We start from the raw sequence: 24,106 nt of genomic DNA on the forward strand, positions 1-24,106 counted from the left end.
TTATAATTCACAGTAGCCTATATCTACAATTTTTCTCCGTCTCAATATGAAAGCATAAAGGCGCAATGCTGTTATTGTGGAGTGATGCAGCGGTCTTCTACCCCCTCAGCCTCTGTCATACTGGTGACAGGTCTGTCCCGACTAGAAGCAGATTGAATTGCTAATCTCCTGCCTTCTGTTGGCGTCCGAGCCCGAACTGGCCCTTTGCAGCCGGCCATTCATGTGGTAATGTGAAGTCTGAGGGGCCCAGGGTCCACAGAGAGTCACATAAGCGGACACTCAGGACTGACTTCCAAAAAGACTGTTCCTTGTATATAGCACTGTTAATCTGGACTATCGACAGCTATATGCACATAATGTGGGTGTTTATAGTCATTTTAGAAAACAACGAGTGAAAACATTTACATTTAGCTTTCTTGGTTTCTGATCTGTCCTCAAAAGTAAAGAAAATACAGTCTTCTGTGGTGTGTATGTGAGATCTGTGTGTGCGCGTGCAGTGGATGTGCTATAAGCATTAGATTTAGATGACAAAGTGTAAAAGAACCAAGACATGTAATCCAGTCTCTTCACGTGTACTTAGCTGTTCAGAACATGACAGGTTGTTCCTGTACTGTCAACAGTGAATCTGCTTGTATATAAATAAGCTTTAAAAAAGAAAAAATAAGCTACTGTCGCCTGGAAAAAAATGTGCACGTCACAGGTTCTGTGTTTCTACATTGGCCTAATACAGTTTTTGAAGCAGAGCTTGAATTTCCAGAACAGCAATGGCAATCCCAGAACCGTGTTGTTTTGAAAAACAGTTTGCTCACAAATAGCCTAGAGGCACACAAAAACATTTTCACGAGATTGAATAGCAAATTTTAAAGTCACGTAATGTCATACTGTGGTACGATGGTGCATTTGTTTAAAATGTTTTACTTTGCTTTCAGAAAAAAACAAAAGAAGAATATAAATCCAGAAGGAATATGGCACTGGAATAGTCTCACTTGGGTCATAATCATTAAAACGCCAAAAACAAATGTTTAATTTTTTTGTACGCAATTTTGTCTTGAAGGAACCTTTTGCAAGTAAACCAAACCAATCTGTTTTTAAAATATTGTATTTACCAGTTTGAAGTTTTTGGTTTCAAAGGTTAAGTTGCATTATGACTTCTGTTCCTGCATTGCTTGGCTCATAGTTAACGCATCACATCAGCGTTCAATAAAAGATTTTAATCTGCTCTTTCACCATATTTTACACAGTAATGCCTTTGTAGTAGTCTCTTGTCTGTGTGGGCATTCAGTGCCAGTGTCCCATGCATCCCGTGTTTCTGTCAGCGTGCCCGTTTGCCAGCAGTGCCTGGTGGACCTCGCTCTGACAGACACAGCTGTACAAAGGACAACAGGCTTGCGCGTACACAAACAAACACACACTGAAAGATTTCATCATGGTTTTGCAGCAACACCCCCCCCCCCCCCCCCAACACACACACATTCTGTGGCCACCATCTTGTCTTAGTAAAGTCAGCCTGACGCACTCACAACCTAAAGCAAACATACATGCCGTGCCGCACTGCACAATCTTAAATGCACATAACATTATACAATAAAAAGCAAGATGTACTTATTTTGTTATACGTTCTAAATATGTATGCACATTGTAACAATGAAAACTGCATTTAAAGTCTTAACATCAGATTTGTGGCCCAATTCTACACCAATACGTGAAATCTAAAGGTAAATTATTGAAGGTGAAGAACATTAGTATTCAACGTGCAATAGCTAAAGTATTGAGTACTCTGAATACTGACGTCACTGCGTAATGCATATAACGACTGACTGGACGTAAATGCGACGCATAGTAGACGTCAGCTCCGCGCTGATGCCACCTCGTGGTCATTTCGAGCAGTTACACTGTACAAAGAAAGCAAAGCAAGGCCAAAGTGTATTGCGTTTTTTATAAAAGAACGGCGTAATGGCAGAAGACATCAGCAAATAATTAATTGAATTATCATTATCATCCTAAAAACGTAAAACAGACGGGATAACGCCATATTAACCTCGTGGAAATTCGTACACGAAGCGGAATCGAGGTAATAAAACACATTACACTAAACAGACACAAGCTTACTGTGTTTAATTATTTATTTTTTGAAAAACGAGTGCAAAACATATGACATACCATTATGTACAGCACGCAATAAAAGAATGCGATCACGTGAGCTCGTTCGCATCGTCGACCGTTAAGGGGCAACTATTTACAAAACGAAATAGTCACATGTGTACCTTTACAGTAGAGAAACCTTTCAATAGACAAACCAAACACAAATTACAGTCCTAGACCAGTAGGCCACATTAAAGAAAAACTTCGAAAAGATCCTAAACTTAGTCCTCTTTCTTATTTTTGAGCTTACTCGACAGAGCCCTCTGCTGGCTGAAAGTGGAATTGCATAAGATGCGCTTTCATCCCATTGTAACCGCATCATCTACTTTTGGATGCGCCTTTATTGAGATACCTGATAAATCACCTTCAGAAAATTCCCTGGTAATATGCATTGATAGACTGGGTGTGACGTGTAGCAGCCTGTATGCGATACGCACCAGATCGCAATAGAACTGGATAGATAAACTTTACTCTATGGGCGTACTGTAACCCATAATAAGGGTAGAAAATGTACACTGCTGACAGAGGTATATGTACGTGGCTTTGGGTTTGTTTGACTGAACCTTTCAAAACATGGAAACAGGGCTGAACACCTTTTGAAATCAAGTTGATGGATATGGTTCTGTCGCTTTGCTGTTCTCTGAACTACTGAATTTCTTTGAATTCAGCATAAATAACATTTTCACATTTTGTTTTATATCACACGATCAAAACTAAAATAGTGCAGAAGAATGTGATTTATGTGCAGAAGGAATCCAATAGGATGCAAACACCACTAGCAAGTAGTTGGTTGTGATGTAACGTATTGCCATAATGTTCTTAATAAAAGGTGTGAAGAAAGCAAATGTCCACTAAATTCGAATATTCTGGACAATCTACATTAGATTGCTTACGGTGACTCTACATTGAAGATCTTTAACCCTGAAATCATTTTGTCCAGAACAGGCCACAGGTCAGAAAATGGTTTGATACATGACAAATTCGTACAAGCTCGACATTCATTGTGATTAAGTGTCCTTGAAAATATGTGTCTAGATGTTAAAGAGCCCATGAAATGATATTGGTGACATATTTCCATTGGGCTTGTCTAGTTTAATTTAATATAAAGAGAACATAACTTTTAGTTTACATCACAGCCAGTTATAACCATTATTTGCTATTGCTAGTCAGTGGCAGAAGGTTTCGGAGGGATGTGTGATTCTGTTTAGCATTTAATAGGACAATTTTTGTATATGTTCCTGTGAATGAGCATATGTCTCGTCCATATTTCCAAACCAGAATGTAAAATGTGAATGCATATGTCTGCTAAAGTGATCTTTGTCAACATTTAGAAGTACAATTGCATATATTTACAAAACTCCAATTTTGATTTCATAGGGTCTCACATTTAAAATGAAAGGCCCTAATCCTCACAGTTGCTGTCGACTGGACTGGTTCTCAACAAGAACATCCGTAACAGCCTCAAAAAACACAATAAAACAAAAAATAGCATAAACATACGATTCTTTATCCAGCAGGTCATCGGGTTCAATTCATACGATTTGGCAACATACATTCAGATATTTGACAGGTGAGTAGTCTGTTCCAGCAGTAAATATGAGCAAACCACACGAAATGTCTTGTTTTCATCACTGACAACAGCTCAATGGAAACAAGATGTTGGATTCACAGAAAAGGAGATTCGAATGAACTTGCACATTCTCTTTTTTTCATGGAATGGCCCTTGATCAGAATATGCATTCTCGGGTTTTGTTCGTCCCCCCATTGATGAAGATGTTTTGGCTTCAGATTTGTATTTCATTCCATTGCTGCAGTTCATGTCTGTGTACTTTGGGGGGCGCTGTCATGCTCGCATAAAGCCTTTCCCCCCTTTTGCGCCTTGTTTTGGAGCGTCCTCCATTGTTTTTCTCCATTTCCGCCTTATGGCTCCCTCGAAAAACAATAGTCTGTGACATAAGGGCGAGGGTGAGTTGTGGGTGCAGGGTGGGTCAGGGTGCTATAATTCACTGTGTCTCACTGGAGGTTCCAGCTTGTGGGACAGAGCGGTTAGGACCTTATCAAACTTCTCGTAGCGCTCGACCTGGCTGCCTTCTGAGCCACGACTGCCCCATAAAAGCCTCATCTGAAACTCTGTACAGAAGATTTCCAGCACCTCCTTACGCTCTTGGAAGTCTGCGAGCCAAATAAAGATATTAGAGAAGAGAGCAGTCAGTCTGTTCTTTTTAAATAGCTTTGGTGCTTGTGGTAAAAATGACATTTCAGCAGCAGTGCATCTGTCGTGGATATTTCAAAGTACTATGTGTATAATAAAAAATTAATTTTATATTAAGATCTCTGTAGGCCTACATTGTTTTATAACTTATAACCCTCCTTAAAACTGCTGGCACCCCATGGTTAAACTCATGACCTTAGAAATCAGAAGATGTGTTTCAGGGTAGAGCAAGTTATTTCACTTTGCTAAAGTGTATCACTAAGGAATCCATATTTTGACATAGTGTGCTAGAAAACCAAAAGAATTGCTTACCGTGAAGTTTGCTTTCTGCATTAGTGCGATAAAGTCCTCCGTGGTGAGCGATGGTGCGTGCTGCCTCCAGGTGGCTCATGACCACGTCCACTCCAGACTCCACACTCTCCCAGGTCTCCAGCGCCTCACCTGCCGTCACACCGCGCTCCATCAGTGACAACACTGGCACTACGTGAGGGAAGGAGGTGTTGGAGAGTACACAGGTCTCTGTGAAACACAAGCAAACATAGATGGTTAATCTTCATAAAGCTACGCTCCTGCAAATAACCACTCTCTCTTGCTCTTTAGTACTGTTCTATTTAAATGTCTAGTACATGACATTTAGTGAGATTGCGAATTGCAACCAATGGCTTACTCGCACCCAGTCCCTTTCGAATCACACTGACAAAGGACTAAGATGTTGTCACGTTTTGGTTTCACTATTCACTAGCGGGAGTGTATTTGGGGATTATTTTTTTATATGTTTATACCATAGATATGCAGCATAAAATGCCTATTTATACATGTATTAAAATGTGCATAGCGTTTGGAGGCTATTTCATGGATAAATGATTCACCCCTGGACCCACATCCCAAACGTGACCCCCGATTTCCACCCCTGGGTACCTCGGAACATAGAGGTTAGACTGACTAAAAACCCCAAAAGAAGTGACTTCAGTAACAATTTTATAGCAGGGCAAGTCAACTCGGCTCCTCGAGGGTCGATCTCCTGCTAAATTTAGTCCCAACCATAATCAGATACACCGGACCAAGCTAATCGAGGTATTTAGGACTACTTGAAAATGATGACCAGGTGTTGGATTTACTGTAGGTTGGAACTAAACTACGCAGATCACTGGCTCTCCAGGACCCGAGTTGACAAGCCCTCTGCTATAGTAACACTATATTTTACCTTTGCCATCATTCATGGCTTTGAGGAAGGGCTTCAGTTTCTTCTCATAGAGAATGGCACCTTCAGTGTGTCTCTGTCTCAGTGTAATCCATGTCTGCTCCAGCCGTGAGATCTGCAACACGTTCATGCCAGTTATTAAAGAGCACATCCATCCATCAGGTGCATACATTAATCCACACATTAAAGATCATTGGTGTGTTGAATACATTTCAGACAAATAGAAGTGTATGTATCAGTGCTAATAGCTTTAACTCATCCAGTTCTTGAACCTAATGCTCCTTACACAAGTCAGGCTGGTCCAGTCTTTCCTCACAACCCCCCCCTGATCTTTTCTTCCACCTTCATCTCATTCTCCTCTCACTGCCCTTCACTTCTTGTGTTGTGGCTGAAATAGAATGTGATTTAATTGCTGGTGGTAAATGTCAGTGTGAACGAACACTAGACCGCAGCGACCGCTCTGAGCTTTCACCGCTGAATAATTTATCCGAATAACACGTACTGTACGCTGATTTATACACTACCGCACAGGATAGGCTCACTGTCTCTCACGTTCTGCTTTTCCATTTGTCTAGTTAGTGGTGTTTGCTAAGGCATTCATCACTGGTACTATTGCTCAAATATCAGGTTAAAGTTATGCTTTTGCCAAGATAATCAGTCTACACGGTTTGTGCAGACACTTGAAATCCAAATTTAATGTGTGGTATTGCTGTTTTAAGCGATCTCTTGATCACCTGGTAAAAATGTCATTGACTTACATTGGAGCAACAAATCTCTTAGAGTGAACTCTGAGTAACAACCCAGGATACCCTAGCAGCCACATAACAACGTGCTAAAAACCCTCAAAATATCACCAGCTGCCTTGGAACACCATGGCAACCACACAGAACACCTAAGCAACCGCACAGCAACATGATAAAAACCATTGGCTACCACCTTGAAACCCCTATTGTGCACTAGCAAACATTACCTAAGTTTACTTATGAAAACTGAGTTGTTTATATGCAGTAAAACAGTTTCTGATGTTCTTTATAGCAAATTAAAGTCCACTAGGCACAGATGCAATCCTGTAATACAGTGGTGATATTTTATTAAATACCCCTTGCAGGGTTAAACCTTATTTTACTGTACTATACCGCAGACACACTAGTCCTCTCTGACGTTCTTGCCTTTTGCTCTCTTTCCGATAGTTTCTCAGTCTCTCACCTGTGGTAGCTCCAGGGCCCTCATGACCGCAGCGAACCCGTACATGTTGCCCATGTTGCTCTTCAGTTCAGCGGCCAGCTGGATGGTCTTATGCAGCAGAACGGCTCTCTCTTCTGTGCTGCCCGTACAGCCGAGCAAATCGACCGCCATCATTATAGACATGGTGTAAAACCTATTCAAGCAGAGGGAAAATAGCACATTTAACACGACAGAAGTGCTGTTCTACACGCAAAACAACAGTTTGTTATTTTTAGGGGATGCATTTTGTACAGTGTAAAAGTTAGGGCTGGGTTTTGAGACCATTTTGGCTTTTGATTCTTATTTATATGGTTTCGATTCAATTTCGAATCTCAATACGATTCGATTCAATATCGATAATTTATCAGTATTTAATTTTTAAATCTTAGTTTTGCAGACAAGAAATTTAAATATATAGATATTTAAATATATAGGTATTTAAATGTATAGGCTGATAACTGAAACCCCCATACCCAGCTAAATTAATGTAAAAAACATTCACGTTTAATAGTAAAGCCCACACAATTGTTTTGAATGACTTTCCCCTTTACTTTGAGTAACCAAACATTACAGTAAAAACTAAAATCACTGTAAATGTGCAACAGTGAATTCATGAACATCTTGAAATTGCAACATGTTTAAGAAATAAAACCGATTTCAAAATTCAACTTGAATAATGGACGCCATCCTCTGGACGAGTGGCAAAACACAGATAATATTCTCTGAGGCACGTGCATTAAAGGGTAACTCAAAAAAAATGAAAATTCTCCCATTAATTACTCACTCTCAAGTAGTGGTCAATAAAATCCGTATGACCAAAATCGCAAATAAAGTAGTTTTGGAAGCTTTCTGACTCCTCCTTAGATTGCAACGCAACCAAATCCGGTGTCTCGTCACATTATATTAATTTCTACTGAACAACCGGAGTCGCATGGACGATTTTACAGTGTATTTTCAGCGCTTTGAAGATTGGTTGCGTTGAAATCTGAGGAGTCAGAAAGCAACCAAAACTACTATGTTAAACTACTTTAGGGTGAGTAATTAATGGCAGAATTTTCATATTTGGCCAGAGTTACCCTTTAAAATCAGGTATTTCCCGAACGATATTGTTTCTTTGAATTGGAGATCGATTAAAATCGAGGAATCTATATTTTTTACCAAGCCCTAGTAAAAGTCATTAAAAGTCTCCACAATGTATAAAAGCAAACATGTGTGTATGTGTATATCCCCTAACCTCTCTAGTAGATCCAGCCTCAGCTGGTGTCCATGCGGAAGAGTCAGCAACTCCAGCCCTGAGCTCACTCCCATCATCCCCTGCATCTCCTTGGTAACGCCTAGTATCCTAGCAACCTACAGATTGCCACACAGTTACAAGAGCAATACATTTAAACCCACCCCCTTTTTTACATTCAGATATATTGACAGTGAATACAGACAGACATCTCATTAGTCTTGAACTCATCAAATGATAAATGTGGTAAACATAGTTATTTAATGGTTTTATTTAATTAAACATATAGCATTATTGAGCTGTGGGTCCGGGTGCTTTCCAGACTTTATAAATCAGCTTGTAATGGTATCTTGTGTAATGTCGTCTGTTGAGAGTTTGTCATTGTCTGAACTCTCATTGATCAGAAAACAAAGTATATGGGGAAGTAGTTGTGTCATCATGGTGAAGTTTACTTGTTAGGGCCCAAGCTACCTAAAACATTTAAAGGTTCCTATAATTCAAGCAAAGGCCCTGGATGTGTGCAACATTTTGCTTGTATGTTTGTTCACCTGTGCAAACTAACTAGTGACCGTGACATTGCTCTTGAGTCTTTATTAATTTTTTAAGTGTAGCTGCGTTATTTACCGCGCAATCTGCCATTGTAATGTGCTTGGCGGCTGTTTTAGGATCCACCTCCGCAAGCAGCTCCTTCACCTTCTTCAACACGCTCATTTCCAGTGGTTTATTTTCTGCCGGTAGAAGACTCGACTGGTACTTTCCTGGCTTGAAGGAAGAGCAGGTCTCCACCAGGGGGAGCATGAAGCCTTCTACCCCATCTTGAGCTCCAGAGCCTGGACTTTGGCCCTCCTCCACTCTCAGCCTCTCCACATAACTCTTACAGGGTGGAGTGGGGGCTTGTCCGGGTCTCAGCTCACAGTAGCTGCCCCCAGGCTCTGAATTATCGGATGGGTACCCGTGGGCTGGAGTGGAGTGGGTGGGGGCCGTGTCTGAGCAGGAAACGTTGTTATTGGAGGAGGAGGGTGAGAGATGGGGATCACTAGAACGCCGCATCACCGGTGAGGGCGGGATTATGGCAAGGACACGTCCACCTGAACCATGTCTGTGGCGAGGGACTAGATACATACACAAGAACAAAACATTAAAAACTAAAGTTAGGAAGTTCTTTTATATTTTCAGGAGACTGTAGTTTACAGTGAGTTAAGCATTTTGCTTAAATACGTGATATAACAGTGCTGATTTTTATATTTGTCTTTTTTAAGCTTGACATTGTCAACTTTCTTTCTTTAACTTCCAAATAATGGAGAATTCATTAAACCTCTTTTGTGTTCCTCAGAAGAAAGATTTAAAACTATAGTTAGCATTAGCATTTTTAGCAAGCACTATAAGACTGACAGATGTGTGAGTGTACTTACTGGGGGTGTAGGCAGGGGATAGAGGGCTCTCCCCCACCGGGGACAGGGGGCGACGATACTCTTGGATCTGATCCATACTCATGGCACAATTCCTCATAGCATCTTTGTGATGTACAGTAGAAGGGCTAGAAAAGACAAACACGCCTTTAGAATCACACACACATCAGTAAAAAGTTTTTTATACTTTAAAACAATCCATCGTGAAGGTCACGGCTACTCTCTAAAAAATTGCTGGATTCTTTTCAACCCAGCGTTGGGTCAAAAAGGGACGGACCCAAACTTTGGAGCAATTTGGAGGTTTTAGCGCCATCTAGTGGTTGTGAATTGCAACCAACGGCCTACTCCAGCCCTCCCCTCCTTTTCAAAGCACTACGGTGGCTGACACAGGACTAAGATGTGTTCACGTTTTCGTGAACCTCTGAAGACATAGTCAATAGATCATGCTAAATATTACACACAGCACCTTTAACATACCCCAGCGGCTGGGCCTGTCCCCTTTTGACCTTACGCTGGGTTGAAAATTACCCAGCAAATTTTAGAGTGTACTGTATATTAAGCATTTCTTGTTTTTTTGTGATAAACACCAACTCACAATGTTTGGTGAGCACAACTACTCACATGACTAAAACTAGGGACTAAGCTACACACACACAGTGATACAGGGAGATTGCGACACTACAGAATTACATGCAAGGAAGCAAGTGAAGTGATGTGTTTTTATGTGGCCAAATCTGTTTGGAAAGATTAATAGGTGTGGGGAGGGGGGTCTGTGCCAGCTGTGAACACACACACATCACACACACCAGCTGCTGCCCTCTGCAGGTTTCACTTCGGGCTCGACTGCCTGAGATTCAGCTGGCTCTGTTGGTTGGGCAGCACTGATGATACAAGACATCTTTTATGAGTAAATCACACCTGCATCCATGTCACTTGTGTATGACTGTATTAAAACAATGTGTATCCATCAGAACACCTGATCTCACACCTGACATACTTAAGGATCATCATTCAGATATATAGTATACTGTATATTATTGTTATAGTGATGCTTAAGACATATGAAACCCATATGAGATTCTACAACCTTAAATTTAAGGGATAGTTCACCCACAAATAAAAACTCTGCCATCATTTACATTCTCAGGTTGTTCCAAACCTGTATACATTTCTTTGCTCTGCTAAGAACACCTGAGGTGAGTAAATGATGACAGAATTGAAATTTTTGGGTGAACTATCCCTTTAAGTTCTGAGGTGAGTTTTGGAGGAAGATGATCTGCCAGGTCTGAACTTTGACGCCTGAGAACTACATTACCAAAATTAAGACATCATTCATTTTCTACCTGTGAGGAATCATTTTCTCTGCCGTGAGTCCGTCTGTCATAGTAACGCTACGTCTCTTGATGTGCGCCCCCCTCTGAGATGATGGTGAATGTGCAGCTCCTGGTCTCCCACCAGCTAATGCGAACGTTGCCTCCAGGTACCTCAGTGGCAACGTTCGGTTGACCGGACACAGCAGCTGAGCTCCAGTGCGCGGGCATACAGCACGACCCGTGCCAGCATGGTGCCTGACCAGCGTGGGCACAGAGTCAAAGCTCTCGTTCTCCAGCAGGTACTGGATTTTACTTTGCCCGCCTTTGACCAGGACTTTAGTGATCCTACAGTGAACAACTTCCTGCTGCCAGCGACATGTCAGGACGTAGTCACCCACGGTTGACAGGGAGTCCCGGACAAGGAAGTCACCGCTACGTGAGACCAAAGATTCTGAGACCTGTGTTGACACAAAATGTCAAAATTGTGCGATTACTGCTGGAGATATTGCAGTCAATGTTTGAAGGTAAAGTAACCCAATCAATCTTTCATAATTTAAAGTTAGCTGACTTTTCTTTGAAAAACACAAAAGAAGATATTTTGAAGAACGTTGGTAACCAGATAGCATGAGCCGTCCATTGTGGGCATTAAACCCAAAGTTATTTCTTTTCTGTTCCATAGAAAAAAGAAAGTCACACATATTTGGAATGACAGGAGGGTGGGTAAATGATGACAAAATTTGTATTTAGGGGTCAACTATCTCTTTAAAACTGCATTGCCCACATTAGTACCGTGGCTCACTGTGAGAGAGCATTTTATTTACTCTATTAACTTAAGATGTTTATTTACATTTTAAATATAATGTAAACTTAATATTTTTTTTAAAGAACCGTCATTTACTAGCATATTCACAAAATAAAACCGTGAAACATAATCAAGGAACATGGCTAATATTACAGGTAAAATTGCTGTCATGTGTGCACTATGTCTTTGTTCACTATATCTTGTCAATTTTGGTAAGTGAGTAAAACCAAAGCAAAGATCAAGGAAATGGTGTCTTTGCTCTGTCCTTCTGCAGATGGCGCTACAGCACACTTAGTCAGGTCAGTGGTGCAGCATGGGGGCGTATCGCCATGGTGACTGGATATAGTTTTTAATAGAGCGGGCTGGAGTTTCTCTTTACTCCAGCTCAAGTAGGAATACATTATGGTAATGCACAGATGGCTGTTCGCATAGTAGACATAGCGTGGGCAGAAATTTCAGTAAAAAAAGACACCTATAAACACAGACAGAAAGAATACACACACACAAAAAGCTTCATATACAAATATGATATTAAACTGCAACTTATTTAAACAATTTGACAGATGATTTAGTCCATGCAGTTTCTTCAGAAACGGTGCTCATGTGTTTGTCATATCCACACACACGCTCACCTCTTGTGGAATATGGCCATGGTACCAGCCGTGGCTTCTCATGTCACTGCTACTGAGCTTCAGTTCCTCCTCCAGTTCCTTCCTCAGTTTCTCTGGGGGAGACTCCAGCAGGTACTTCTCCTTGGAGAACTGCACAGAACACACAAAACCAGCACCTACCATAAGTTACGCTTCTCCACATCATACACGTACATGTGCTTGCTTGGCACTTACGATAAGTATTGATCGTTTTAGAGATCGGAATCGTAAGGTTTTATTGCCGCACTTATCAACCTGACATATCAATCCATACGAGGGATTATAAAGTCATCTGAGCCGCACAGAATTTCATTACAGAAGTCTGTTACTTCATGTTTACAAATTTAGCCTGTCTTTGTTTATCATTTCTTTTATGTATCTTACTGACTACACTGTAAAACTAACCCAGTAATATTACGTTAGCTGGGGCGTCAAGGAAAAAACGCAAACGTTCTTTTCTCTGCCCAAAGATCGACATCGCCCCAGACGTGTCTGTTTGAACAACACCGCTCTTCGTCCAGTAGAAACAGAGAATGATTTATGAGCGTGACAGTTAAAGTCTAAGGTCTCGACCCTCGGTCAGCAAGAAAACCTAATCCAAACGCAGACGCAATGTAATCAAGTCAATAAAAAAAGACAACAGAGAAAGCTCAAAGCACTAATAGGGGACAAACCTCCGTGTGAGGTCATCGAGAATATAAGAGCAGTACTGTTTGTGTGAGTGAGAGAGGGTGAAAATGGGAGTAACAGGATCAATTTTGCAGTCTTGGGTCACTCTGATGGTCTCTTTCTCTCTGAGGTAAATTGATTAGACATCTGTTTCCTGTTCCTCTCAAAGTTCCTTCCTCTATTCGACCCTCTTATACCCCTGGGTGCTGAAGATGTTATATTTCAGCAATTCCACTCATGTTTAATTGGCTGTGTGTGCATTTGTATAAATGTGAGAAAGTGAGGCTGGGTCAAGTGTATAGAGTTATTGCTTTGTCTTTGCCTCCAGGGGCCGAATTCACCACCTGGCTCTAACAGTCCTCTTTCATAATCTCATAGAGGTGCCTGTAATTGTCTTTCGCTGCTTGAAGATGGCCACAAGGTACGATATTCGGGTCTCATTCTTTCTGTATGTAGGACCACGGGGAAAACTGCCAGTCTGCCAGTGATATGAGGTTCATATTGACTTACGAGAGGCGCCTTTCAGAAGAGTTTATAACCGTCTTTTTTAAAACTCTTTATCTTGGTGACCTGACTTTATTCGTGTTTATTTGCAGAGTGAGTTGGCGAGGAATGTTTCTATGAAGTTTCATCCATACTGCGTTTTCCATAGAAGACCAAAAGAAGAGATAAGAGATTTTATGAAATGGAAAACTCAAAAATAAGACGAAATGATTGCCAAGAAAAAAGAGACAGGACGAGGAAATATGGGATGAGGCAAAACTTCATATGAAATTACACGAGACACTTTAGCATTCACACTTTTTCAAGCAGGGAGTGAAAGATCTCTGAAAACTCCAAGCAGATATCTGCCCTGTTTCAACTCCCTTGTCCCATTTAGACTTGTACCTTGAGGGCTAAAGCGTCTTTCTCACTGTCCTCCATCCTCCACAGAGAAACTACTTCTGGCGGTCTAATGAAAAACACGCCGCATGGAGGAAATGACCTGAGCATGTGCACGTGCACACAAGCTGATAGTTTAACCTCTAACGACATAAAGAGAGAAAACAAGGAAGATTTTTAAGACACAGGAGAGATACTGCAGAGATGGGGATAGGACCTTACAATTCAACCCAATGCGGAATCTTCGGTTGTCATGGAAACATTCTATTGTGAGTGAGCTGGCCTGGTGTTTTGATGTGTATCATGGACCATTGGTTCAAGACCATATATACACATATGCAAGTATTCACACAGTTTAACAAGCAAGAAGGCAATTTGTGGATAAGATGTATATTAAAGGGGTAGTTCACCCAAAAATGGAAATTCTGTCATCATTTATTTCCAAACCTGGAATTTCCTTGTTCTGCCTTAACCAAACAGATGTCATGTCCCATTTACAGCCATAGGATAGGGAAAATAAATACTATGGGAGTAAAAGAGGGAGGAGATCTGTTTGGGTTACTGGCATTCTTACAAATCTCGTTCCTTTCAGGTTTGAAACAATCTTTTTTTGGATATCAATCCCAGTTTGGCTTCTTAACATAAGTGCACTTCTTTCAACGCAAATGAAGGTTTTCTTGAGGTTTGGGAGCTTTCTAACTCCCACCCATAGACAGCTCCCAAACGGACTTTTGGGATTCTGTGCTTTGAAACTCAGTTGCGTTGCTGTCTATGGGTAGGAGTCAGAAAGCTCCCGAAGATGAATTGATGTCCTAGGCTTGTCGACTGAGTAATTTATCGGCGAAGTACCCCTTTAAGTGACTTGCAAACCTGCTCTGTAGCTTTTATCCACATCAACCAGCTCATAATTCATAAAAAAATATTAAATATCAAAATGAATAACATTTATATATCATTTCAGTTATTGGTAAATATAAAAAAACATATGTATGTTTTTGTCTTTACAAATGTATAAAATGAATATGCACAGTACACAGACATGTACACAGACACGTTTATTCTGGATGCGATTAATTGTTTGACAGCTCTAGTAAAACGATCAAGACTAGTGTTCAATTGCATCGTGAATTTAGTCTCCCGTTTTATCTCGTGGAAGGTGTTTGACTCACAATCCTTGGGTATATGAACACACAAACACAGACTGACACATCCAGTGATGGTTCAGACCCCCATAGTTTGTCATGAATAACATCCAAGCATGATACATCACCCAATTTCGCTCAGCACCCCCATGCTATCGGGCCACCAATCGCATCGCCCCATCTAACAAGACCCCCAACCCTAATTTCATTCCCACCAATCAAAAGGAACCTCTGCAATCAGTCAGATCCTGTGTGATTGAATGCAGCTGCTCTCCTGGGTGAAAGGAAAGCCATAGACACAAAAAAACCATTAGGCAAACACAAACCGCAGATATGGCAGATAGAGAATCACGGGTCAGCGCTTGCCATTGAGTCTAATCTCTGGGGTAGAGCTAATCCAGTCAGTCCCGCTGAACACTGACCCACTGCCTTGAGTGATAACGGGACGCTGGTGGTAAAAATCACCTGCCAAATAGATCAAGAACGCCATTTAGGCCATAAATATACTTTACGCCAGCAGATACAAAGGATTGACCAACACAATTGAAACGCACATACCTGTTATAGCACTTTCTCTGGTAACATTGAGAATTGCAGCAAGTTAATGCTATTCTGTTTTGATATGCAAAGTAAATACATGCTAAATACAAAAAAATATACATGTAAACATATCAAAACAAAGAGACGTTTCAATTATGGATCACTGGTTTTGTTGATCACTTGGTAGTAATCTATATACTAATACAATGCAAGGCCTAATATTTGTCTATTGTTTAAGGTTGATAAGTCGTACTTGTTTTATTGGTTTTACAAGATTGTTTGGTTGAAATTTAAGGACTTTTTGGGTAGCCATTTGATGTCCAACATAATGTCCAGTGCTTTCATGTATTCTTTTCCTGACTTGAGGTCCTTCGTCGGTCCTCCCCCCTTATTTCAACCTGTATTTTCTATACTGTCCTAACCAATAAACAGATAAAATGCCCCCAAATTTTACCAAAACGATTTGAACCATAGATTTCGAGCATGTTTTACTTCCACTTCTGTCACTGTAGAACAACCCAGATAGAAAAATGGTCTTCAATAATAACATTTTAGAATATAAACTATATTTCAGGCTTAATAATATTTTAGATGACATTTGTCCACGAAATAGCACTTAGGACTGTGTTCTAATGTTTGTCAACGCTATGACCTTTCCCTCCGCCCGGTCCCTATTTAAGACGTGGTCCATCTGCTGTCCGGGCAGTGTTGTTGTCTCCTTATCCCACCTTAAGCTGTCTTAAACCAGAAAACCGTCTCCCAGAAAACAGTCTTTGACTTATCCCTCTATTTAACACCCCTCGATCCTGCTTCCGTACACCACCCAATCTGCACCAAATCCCCCTATCTGTCATCACTGGCCTTCAGCCCAACACATTACATCTTAAAGCAATCAATGTTGCATAGATTTAGTCTCTCATTACTCTTTTAAACACACACCCACACGCACTTAGAGTTTAACAAGCACATATGCAGGTCAACTGAGTTCCCAAATTTATGTTGGATGACTCCGTTACCAACTAAACTAAACGGCTGTTGTTTCTAAATCCTAATCGAAAACGGATTTTTGAAATATAAATGTAAACAAGCAGTGTGTATATTAAGTCAGAGCATAAGACACATAAGTACACATCTCAATTTCTCCAATGAAGAGCTTCAACATTTTCCTGAAGAGTACCGTGGTACATTGATGGTATCAGATGGTAATACCAGGATACTTGCATGGAACAAATGTGTGTAACAATAATGTATGTAATATTGTATGTTTATTGTACTTTTTCTAAAAATACCATGGTGCCCCATGACATATCTTACATAAAACACAACGGTTAACAACCAAAATAGCAGAAGCAGAAGTTTAGAAAAGTTCAGCACGACCTCAACTCAGAACAGTGCAGGAATGAGGTCATTTTGAACCCGCCCTGCTGTTTCTTTTATTGACACCCATCCTTACCCTTTTAAAAGGAGTGTTTTGAGTATCATTTAATACAGCCATGAGTCAAAACACACGCACAAACACACTCCTGTCAAACAAAATCAGTCAAGTGCCTGACAATGCGGCTTGTTGTTTTGCTGGGATTACCCAAGGGTCATAAAGAGAGAATGGTGCACTACGTTGAAGGGCCATTGTGTCATGCGCCGACACAGTGACCTCGGCTGTCTAAGAGCAAACACCTGGGCGTGCTGTTGTCATGGAAATCTTACTTTGCCCCCCGAAGCCGTCTCAAGGGCGAGTGTCTTGGAAAAACGAAGGGGAAATTCAGTCTGAATGCAGGAAATGGGGGTGTATGTGGACAACACCCCATCGTCCAGCTGTTCTGCATGCAACGTTAGGTCTCCAAGATATTTCCACTGATGCACTTCTGTCTGACATTTCTCCGCGCTGTGAATTCAGGGTGTGGGAACACAAATTCCATTTGGAGCATCTGTAACCCTGAGGGCTTGGTGTGGTTTATCAAGCCCCTGGGTTTGAATGATTTCCTATGCATAGGTAATGGGTATTTCAAATGAGATTGATAATTAAGCATCAATTATGAATTACCAGCCCACACCTCTCATTTGACTGCGGAATATAGAGATATACTGGGATTTGTTGTGAATTAGTGTCTGTTCACTTGATTGGCTGTCAACGACCATATTTGTTCAGTATTTCATTCCATGCATTTTTGACCAGTCCTTCCCCAACCAGCCAGGCACGAGATGGGATGGGGTGTTGTAATAAACCCAGCTGGCAGTGCATGACAAGGTGCACCTGAAGTTAATGCCCCGTCACCGTTGCGCTGGCGATAAATGCTGAGCGCCTTTTCTCAAGGGACCAACGTCTCCCGCTCTATGTTAAATGCAGCTTCAAGATGGGTGAGAGTAGGGAATTTTAAATCAGCACTATTTAGATACAGTTTTAAAAAGGTTTCGAATAGGCCACACCCAATCATATTGTCAAAAAGAAGTAAAAACTTTGTGTTATTTATGCCAGGCTAGTAGTTGGCAATGAAAAAAATTATTGATTGTTTTAAATGATTGAATACGGGGTTGTTAAAGCTGAAAAGCACTTTATAATGGTTAGATGTTTGCAAAACCCATTGACAAACATAAAGGGACACTAATAATTATTATTTATTACAAACAATACGAAATATTGAGATACAAGGTTTCAGAAGGATAGCAGCGATATCCAGCTTTAACCTTTTGTCGACATTTATATGTGTTTAGAATTCGGCAAATCTTGATCTACTTTTTGCTGTAGAAATGTTGAATCCAACAGTCCTGTAGGCCGCCTTTGTTGCCATTTTTTACACTTAACTTAAAGTTGTTGAGACAACAACGGCCTCTCATTTTCAAACACTTGCACTTTCAAACCCTCAAAAACGTTCAAAATAAAAACAGCATATTTCTCAATAGACTCAATAGAATAATATGAGGCCATTATAATTTTACATCTTGTCCGCACTGGATGCGGCGCGTGCATATAATTTGGTATAAAAGAGATGTTTGTTTGTTTTCTATTGACCACGACAGCTGTAATTCATATAATGATGATCAAATGATGGAGAAGAGTGTTTTAACTGGGCATTAATCCAGATGGGCATTAGTAGAGTGCATTTATTATTATTTTAAAGAGTAGATTTACAGGCGTGGATTGCAGTGGTGGAATGAGTCCAAGTAAAGTCTGCTGCAACCCGTGCAAGCAACTACTCACTTCCTTCCTTTTGGATGAAGAATTGCTCAATGCAAAAATGCATTCAGCCCTAAACACAAACCTCCCAATTAGCTGTCTAATCTTAGACTTCGTCCTCTTATATTTTTCATTTTATTTCAAACAAACACCTATCCAAGACCCGACACCACACCCACTGAATCTGTCTTCGATCGCCGTGCCACAGCATCTACACTGTTTGCGTGCTGTTGCTGGTCTTCCCTCTAGCCTGACACGAGCGAGATAAAGAGAAAGAGACAGCAAGAGGAATCTGGGCATATGGGGTCTACGGGTGGTGTGGGGTCTGTGTGTTCGGGAGCGGTGCAGAGCAAGTGTGTGTCTGATGGGCTTGGGCATATGGTGTCATGGAGGGGGGCTAGTTTCACAGGAAAACACACATGACTTAGCTTTCATCACAGGTTTGGAGAGGATGTCACTGCGGATAAATGCCACAACATTCACGGCACCCGTGCTAGCCAAATAACAAGACGGTGCTGTGATTCAGCAAATGCAACGCAAAGCTGAAATCATGAAAACAGCCACTGTTCCTGCCAGGAATGACATAAACTCAATATCCAAAAAGCACAAACTTGAGAAGTGCTAACTTTTTGATGCTTAACTCTTCATGCTCTCATACCTTTGACAAGATACCTAACATATTTAGTCTTGTTTTATAAAAGAAAGAATTAAGTATATATTTAAAGGTCCAGTGTGTATTTTAGCGGCATCTAGCGGTGAGGTTGTGAATTACAACCAATGGCTCGTTCCACCGCTGCGTTTCAAAGCATTACGGTGGCTGACACAAGAGCAAGATGTCGTCACATTTCCGCTTCTTTGCCAGAAGAGATAACATATATATGAAACATGCTCTAGATTGTCTGTTTAGGGCTACTGTAGAAACAACATGGCAAACTCCATGCAAGTGTACCCGCTGTCAATATATCCTCCTTAATCTCACACATTAAAAAATATAGATGAGATTATTTTGAGATTATTGTTTATTTTTACGAACTTCCTAAAATTCATTTTAAGAACATTGTTGTATTTATGTCTAAAGAAGTTTTGTGAATCCGGCCCCAGCTCTCTAGGGTTTAGGGTAAATGAGTCAGCCACATGGATATTTTAGATGATGAACAGTCAGCTGACCTAAAGTGTTAATATTCCTGAACCATCACATTGAGCTATTGCAAAATCCACCTCTGCTTCCTGTTTTTTCAGGGAGAGTGACCAATTAGGAGCCAATTTACAGGCTGTGAGGGGTCACAGGGTCAAAGCACTGATGGATTGTAAGATCACAGGACACATCAACATAACCCCTCAAACATTGTTCCCAATTCACAATGCTTATCCTTGCTTATAGATGAGTCAACCGTGTGTGCATTGACTCAGCATAAGAGTATGAGGCCAGGGCCTGTTTTCTGTTCAAATAAACCGCAAACTCCAACATGCTGCACTATGCACAGCCCTAGAGAGGAAACTGCAGCAGCGGTGAGTTGGCGAACAAATATAGAGACACGTCCGATTGATTAATCAATAAATGTCAGCTGTAGATTAATTACACAGCCTGGAAGACGTACCAGTTGAAATTATGAAGACACCAAATTCAATAACCGACTTTCGGCAGCACTTCTGGGGTGCATCAGTTAAATTATACCAGCATACAAACTGTGAACATGGACCAGCTCATCCGATTCAGATTTAATCATACCTGCTAAATCCAGCTGTATTCATCTCAGTAGCTGTTTTGCGATTCCACAGTACGAATGAACAGATCACGGTGTCGTCTTGAAGTGAGAGGTTGGCTTTAGAGGTCCACGCAAGTGAATTTATGGGAACAGCCTTGCAGGCATCTTCCATCACAGGCAACGTTCATCTCTCAATATTTTATTGGTCTTTCATAGCTCTGGAGATTTGACGGAGTTCGTAGTTGTGTTTTATTTGAGTCTAAATGTATTATATGTTGTTTCTCCTTGAATTCATTAGAAGACAAATAGATACAAACGAGAGAAGTTTTAAAATACAATTGGGCTCCAGATCCACGAGGCGCTTTTAAGTTTTCTTTGTGCTTTTTACGCGTTTCAATTACTTTTTTTTCAAGCGGAGGCGCGTTGGTTACTACGATACACTGAGGGTGAAAAAACGCTGAGCCCCCGGTGCTGTTTCAAAAACGCACCGTTTCCATTGGAAACAATTAAAAAGACTGAACACCTTGGTGGACATGGCCCCAAGGAGGTCTACAATTGAATGGGTCAAACAATCCGTATTTGGGTGAATCTGATAAACATTTTGGGGTCAAACTGTCAATAATATTGACTTTTGATTGCTGAGCTCAGTTTGTGACAAGATCTCTGCTGAAACATGTGGAGAAATTTGGGACTATTTCTAAGAAGAAATGTCTAAGGCAAAAGTTTTCATTTGCTCTCCATCATTGATGTCAAGGAGAAATACCAGGGATATTAATTAAACTGAGATATTTTCTTAAGAACTGAGAAGAAAGAGGTCAAAAATGAACAAGAAGTGGAGGTGAAATTTGAGCTTTTAGCAAACAAACAGTTCTCTGGCAATGTTTATGCTCTGAGGAAATGTTTAAGCATCAGTCTGACATTTGCTGGTGGAATTCAATTGATATAGACATGACAATTGTGATTGGGTTTTTTAATCCAATCTTTAGGACTGACCACATGGAAGACACAAAATCGGATTGTATTGTTTAGACAGATTGCCAAACAAATGACCTATGCATCATCTGATGCCAAAACATTAATATTGTGTAAAAAGATGGCGAAAATGAAAACTTTATTTTTAGGAGATGCATTTGCTGGGCTTAAAATGGCTTAGTTATAAACTGATATCCGGTATTCACAATTATATGAATGCAAAAACAGGAATTACTTTACAGTTGTAAATATGGACGCCATCCATACACACATACATGAATACAAACTACACAAAATCAACCTGAAATCCATTTAATCATTCAAATGAAACGTATTTCAAAAAAAAACTCAGTTAATTCAGATCACAAAATTTCACATTACAAAAATAAAATTATTTTAAGATGCAGATTATCTCTCAAAACTAAAAATTGGAGGTTACTTCCCAAACGTATCAAATTGATTTCTATTTACTTGTTCAATAATTGTAAATGTTAACATGTGTAAATGCAAATTGTATCTATGCAAAGCTGATATCATGCTGAACACCTGGCCATATTTTTGCGTAACTGCATGTACATTTGCGGTACATGTATTTTTCTAGAACTACCTGTTTACTGGTTTATTATAAGATGTTGGTCTTAGCTGGTTTAAGCTGGACTAGCTGGACTCCCAGTCTGACCAGTTAAAAATGACCAAACCCCCCTCAAAATCAACAAAGGACTATGTTTTTTCAGCAGGACATAGACAGAAGGAAAGAGGTAAAAGGGTCAGGCCCAGGTTTATTTCCTTTCACAAAAGCATATGGAAATGTCTTTGCTCTGGTTCAGGTCATAGTGTGTTTACTGAATGCTAATAACTGCTCTTTAGTAGAAGTGCCGTCTGGTCAACAACATCAGGGCAAAGACATAGCGCCCTTGCAGGGCAACACACACACACTGGGAAGGAGATCTGCCTTGTTATGTCGTCTGGCAGGTCACAGAGAGATTTCACTGTCAGGTACACACACACACCTGCCCTTCTGTCATCTGTCACCTGCCAAAACTGATAGCAGCCAGAATGCCTTTGAGGCCAGTTCAACATCATATCTGCTGTTCACATTGAAGGGAGGGTATCACAACTCGCTTCCTCTTGCATTTCTGCCCATTTCTTTCTCTCTCTCACTTCCTGTATCACCTCTCTGAGACTGTGTCTTTTTCTCTCTCTCTGTATCTCGTTGCATTGTCGAGCCTGCAGCAGACAACCCTGGAGCTATGCTACGATTGGCTGGAGATGATGTCATCTCTTCCGCAGAGGTGCATGCCATTGGCCAACAGCGCAGACTGTATCAGAGCGCTGATTTCTCACTTTCATTCATGTTCAGCTGGGGCGAGGCATGCACTGGCAGGCAGCTCATGACCTCCCTGCCAGGGTCGTCGCATTATGGTAGTACACTGCAAAAATCATTCTTAATACACAAACGACAAGAAAGTACTAATTGGAGTTTATAACAAGATGAAGGGAAATAGTGCCCAGGGCTTTGTTAATACAGCTCAGGTGTGCACACACATGCACGTATGCAAATAAGCATGTCTACACCAGCAGGCTTAACGGTATTCACACATTCATTACCCACACATTTACCCACAGCCACATGGTGACTGGAGCAAGCTAATCATTGCGTCTCTGATGGGGGTTGGGATACGGGGGTAGGGTTGTCCTGGAGCATGAAACGGTCACCATGGTGACATCGCAGATGATGCGCTCCTCCTGGGTGGATGTGAGGGTGATGGGGAACTCCCTCAAACAGATAGCAGCACAGTGTGTGTGTGTGCGTGCTTGTTGGCACTTAGTCAGTCTCCCATGGACACCCACCGGCCCTGAGCGCATGTGCTAAACCGCACCACGCACGCCAACGTAATCCCACCGCGATCTCTACTTCCCCTTTTCTGTCCTCTTACTCCCCTTCTCCAACCTGTACATGATGTCATTGTTGTTGTCTCTGAGGTTGCTGCAGAAGCGAATGGGATTCCTTCCAGCTTCTTTAAGAAGAAACACACGCTCCACCCCTCTGGATCTCACTTCTAATATATAATCTCCTTTTATATAGGCCAATAAATATGTTTGGAACCTCTGCCTTGCAGACTACTAAAGAAAACTGGGTTAATTCAATTTAATATACAATGGAAACCAGAGATTACTTGCTCGATATGAATCTACAACTAATCCAATTCGCACAACACAACGGACCAAAGAAGCTTAGCATATTCGGGCTATCCCATTTTCAGTCACAGTTCCTATTTCCAGGATATGACTGAAACTACATTGAATTAATTTACAGTAATTTACCATCTAATCTGCCGCTCTCATCATTTAGTAATTTAAGGCAATTCGGTTGCAGAGTGGCATGTGGTATCTTTACAATCTCAGACTACAAATGGAATTTTACGCATGTTCTGATTTATTGTGTTATCAAGCTTGGCACAATTCTCGGTTGCCGGTAGTAGTTCCCTGTAGTGACTCTTCTACAGAAATGGGTGCTGTAAAAATGCAGATGATGATGCATGCTGAGGCAGGTGGGAGTTCTTAAGTAACTATTGAGGAGGACTAAAAACTGCTTGTACCCAGTAAAATGTCACAAAGATAGGCACACTTCTTGCTTAAACACAAGAGCACAGCATCACCTATGCCTGAGCTATGAAAAATGTCTACAGATTTGGAAACTTTCAACCATTCAAACTGATTTTCTCACATAAAGCTTTTAGGACCAAGGAACACTGCACTGAAACATACGCGCTGGTAAGGCAGTCAATCCATGTACTGATCCTTTCAACACTAAATAAGAAAGTATTATTACACCATG

At 40.9% G+C, this 24,106-nt stretch overlaps 1 protein-coding gene across 2 annotated transcripts in view; it reads right to left on the reverse strand.

The window, feature by feature from the left end:
• Positions 1-2,131: 2,131 nt before the first annotated feature.
• Positions 2,132-24,106, reverse strand: part of sh2d3ca (SH2 domain containing 3Ca) — a 36,359-nt gene continuing 14,384 nt past the window's right edge. Inside the window, exons 4-13 of one of the 2 annotated variants that reach the window (XM_079449452.1) lie at positions 12,167-12,295; positions 10,763-11,190; positions 10,226-10,300; positions 9,423-9,547; positions 8,635-9,122; positions 8,014-8,129; positions 6,762-6,933; positions 5,559-5,670; positions 4,667-4,873; positions 2,132-4,314 (exon numbers count right to left, since the gene is read on the reverse strand). In XM_079449452.1, coding sequence (XP_079305578.1) covers positions 4,139-4,314; positions 4,667-4,873; positions 5,559-5,670; positions 6,762-6,933; positions 8,014-8,129; positions 8,635-9,122; positions 9,423-9,547; positions 10,226-10,300; positions 10,763-11,190; positions 12,167-12,295 — 2,028 coding nt within the window. In that variant the 3' untranslated portion in view covers positions 2,132-4,138. The remainder of the gene's footprint in view (positions 4,315-4,666; positions 4,874-5,558; positions 5,671-6,761; positions 6,934-8,013; positions 8,130-8,634; positions 9,123-9,422; positions 9,548-10,225; positions 10,301-10,762; positions 11,191-12,166; positions 12,296-24,106) is intronic. The other variant, XM_079449453.1, reaches the window with a different exon arrangement.

The sequence above is a fragment of the Barbatula barbatula genome (assembly GCF_947034865.1).
Source record: "Barbatula barbatula genome assembly, chromosome: 24".
NCBI classification, from domain to species: Eukaryota; Metazoa; Chordata; class Actinopteri; order Cypriniformes; family Nemacheilidae; genus Barbatula; species Barbatula barbatula.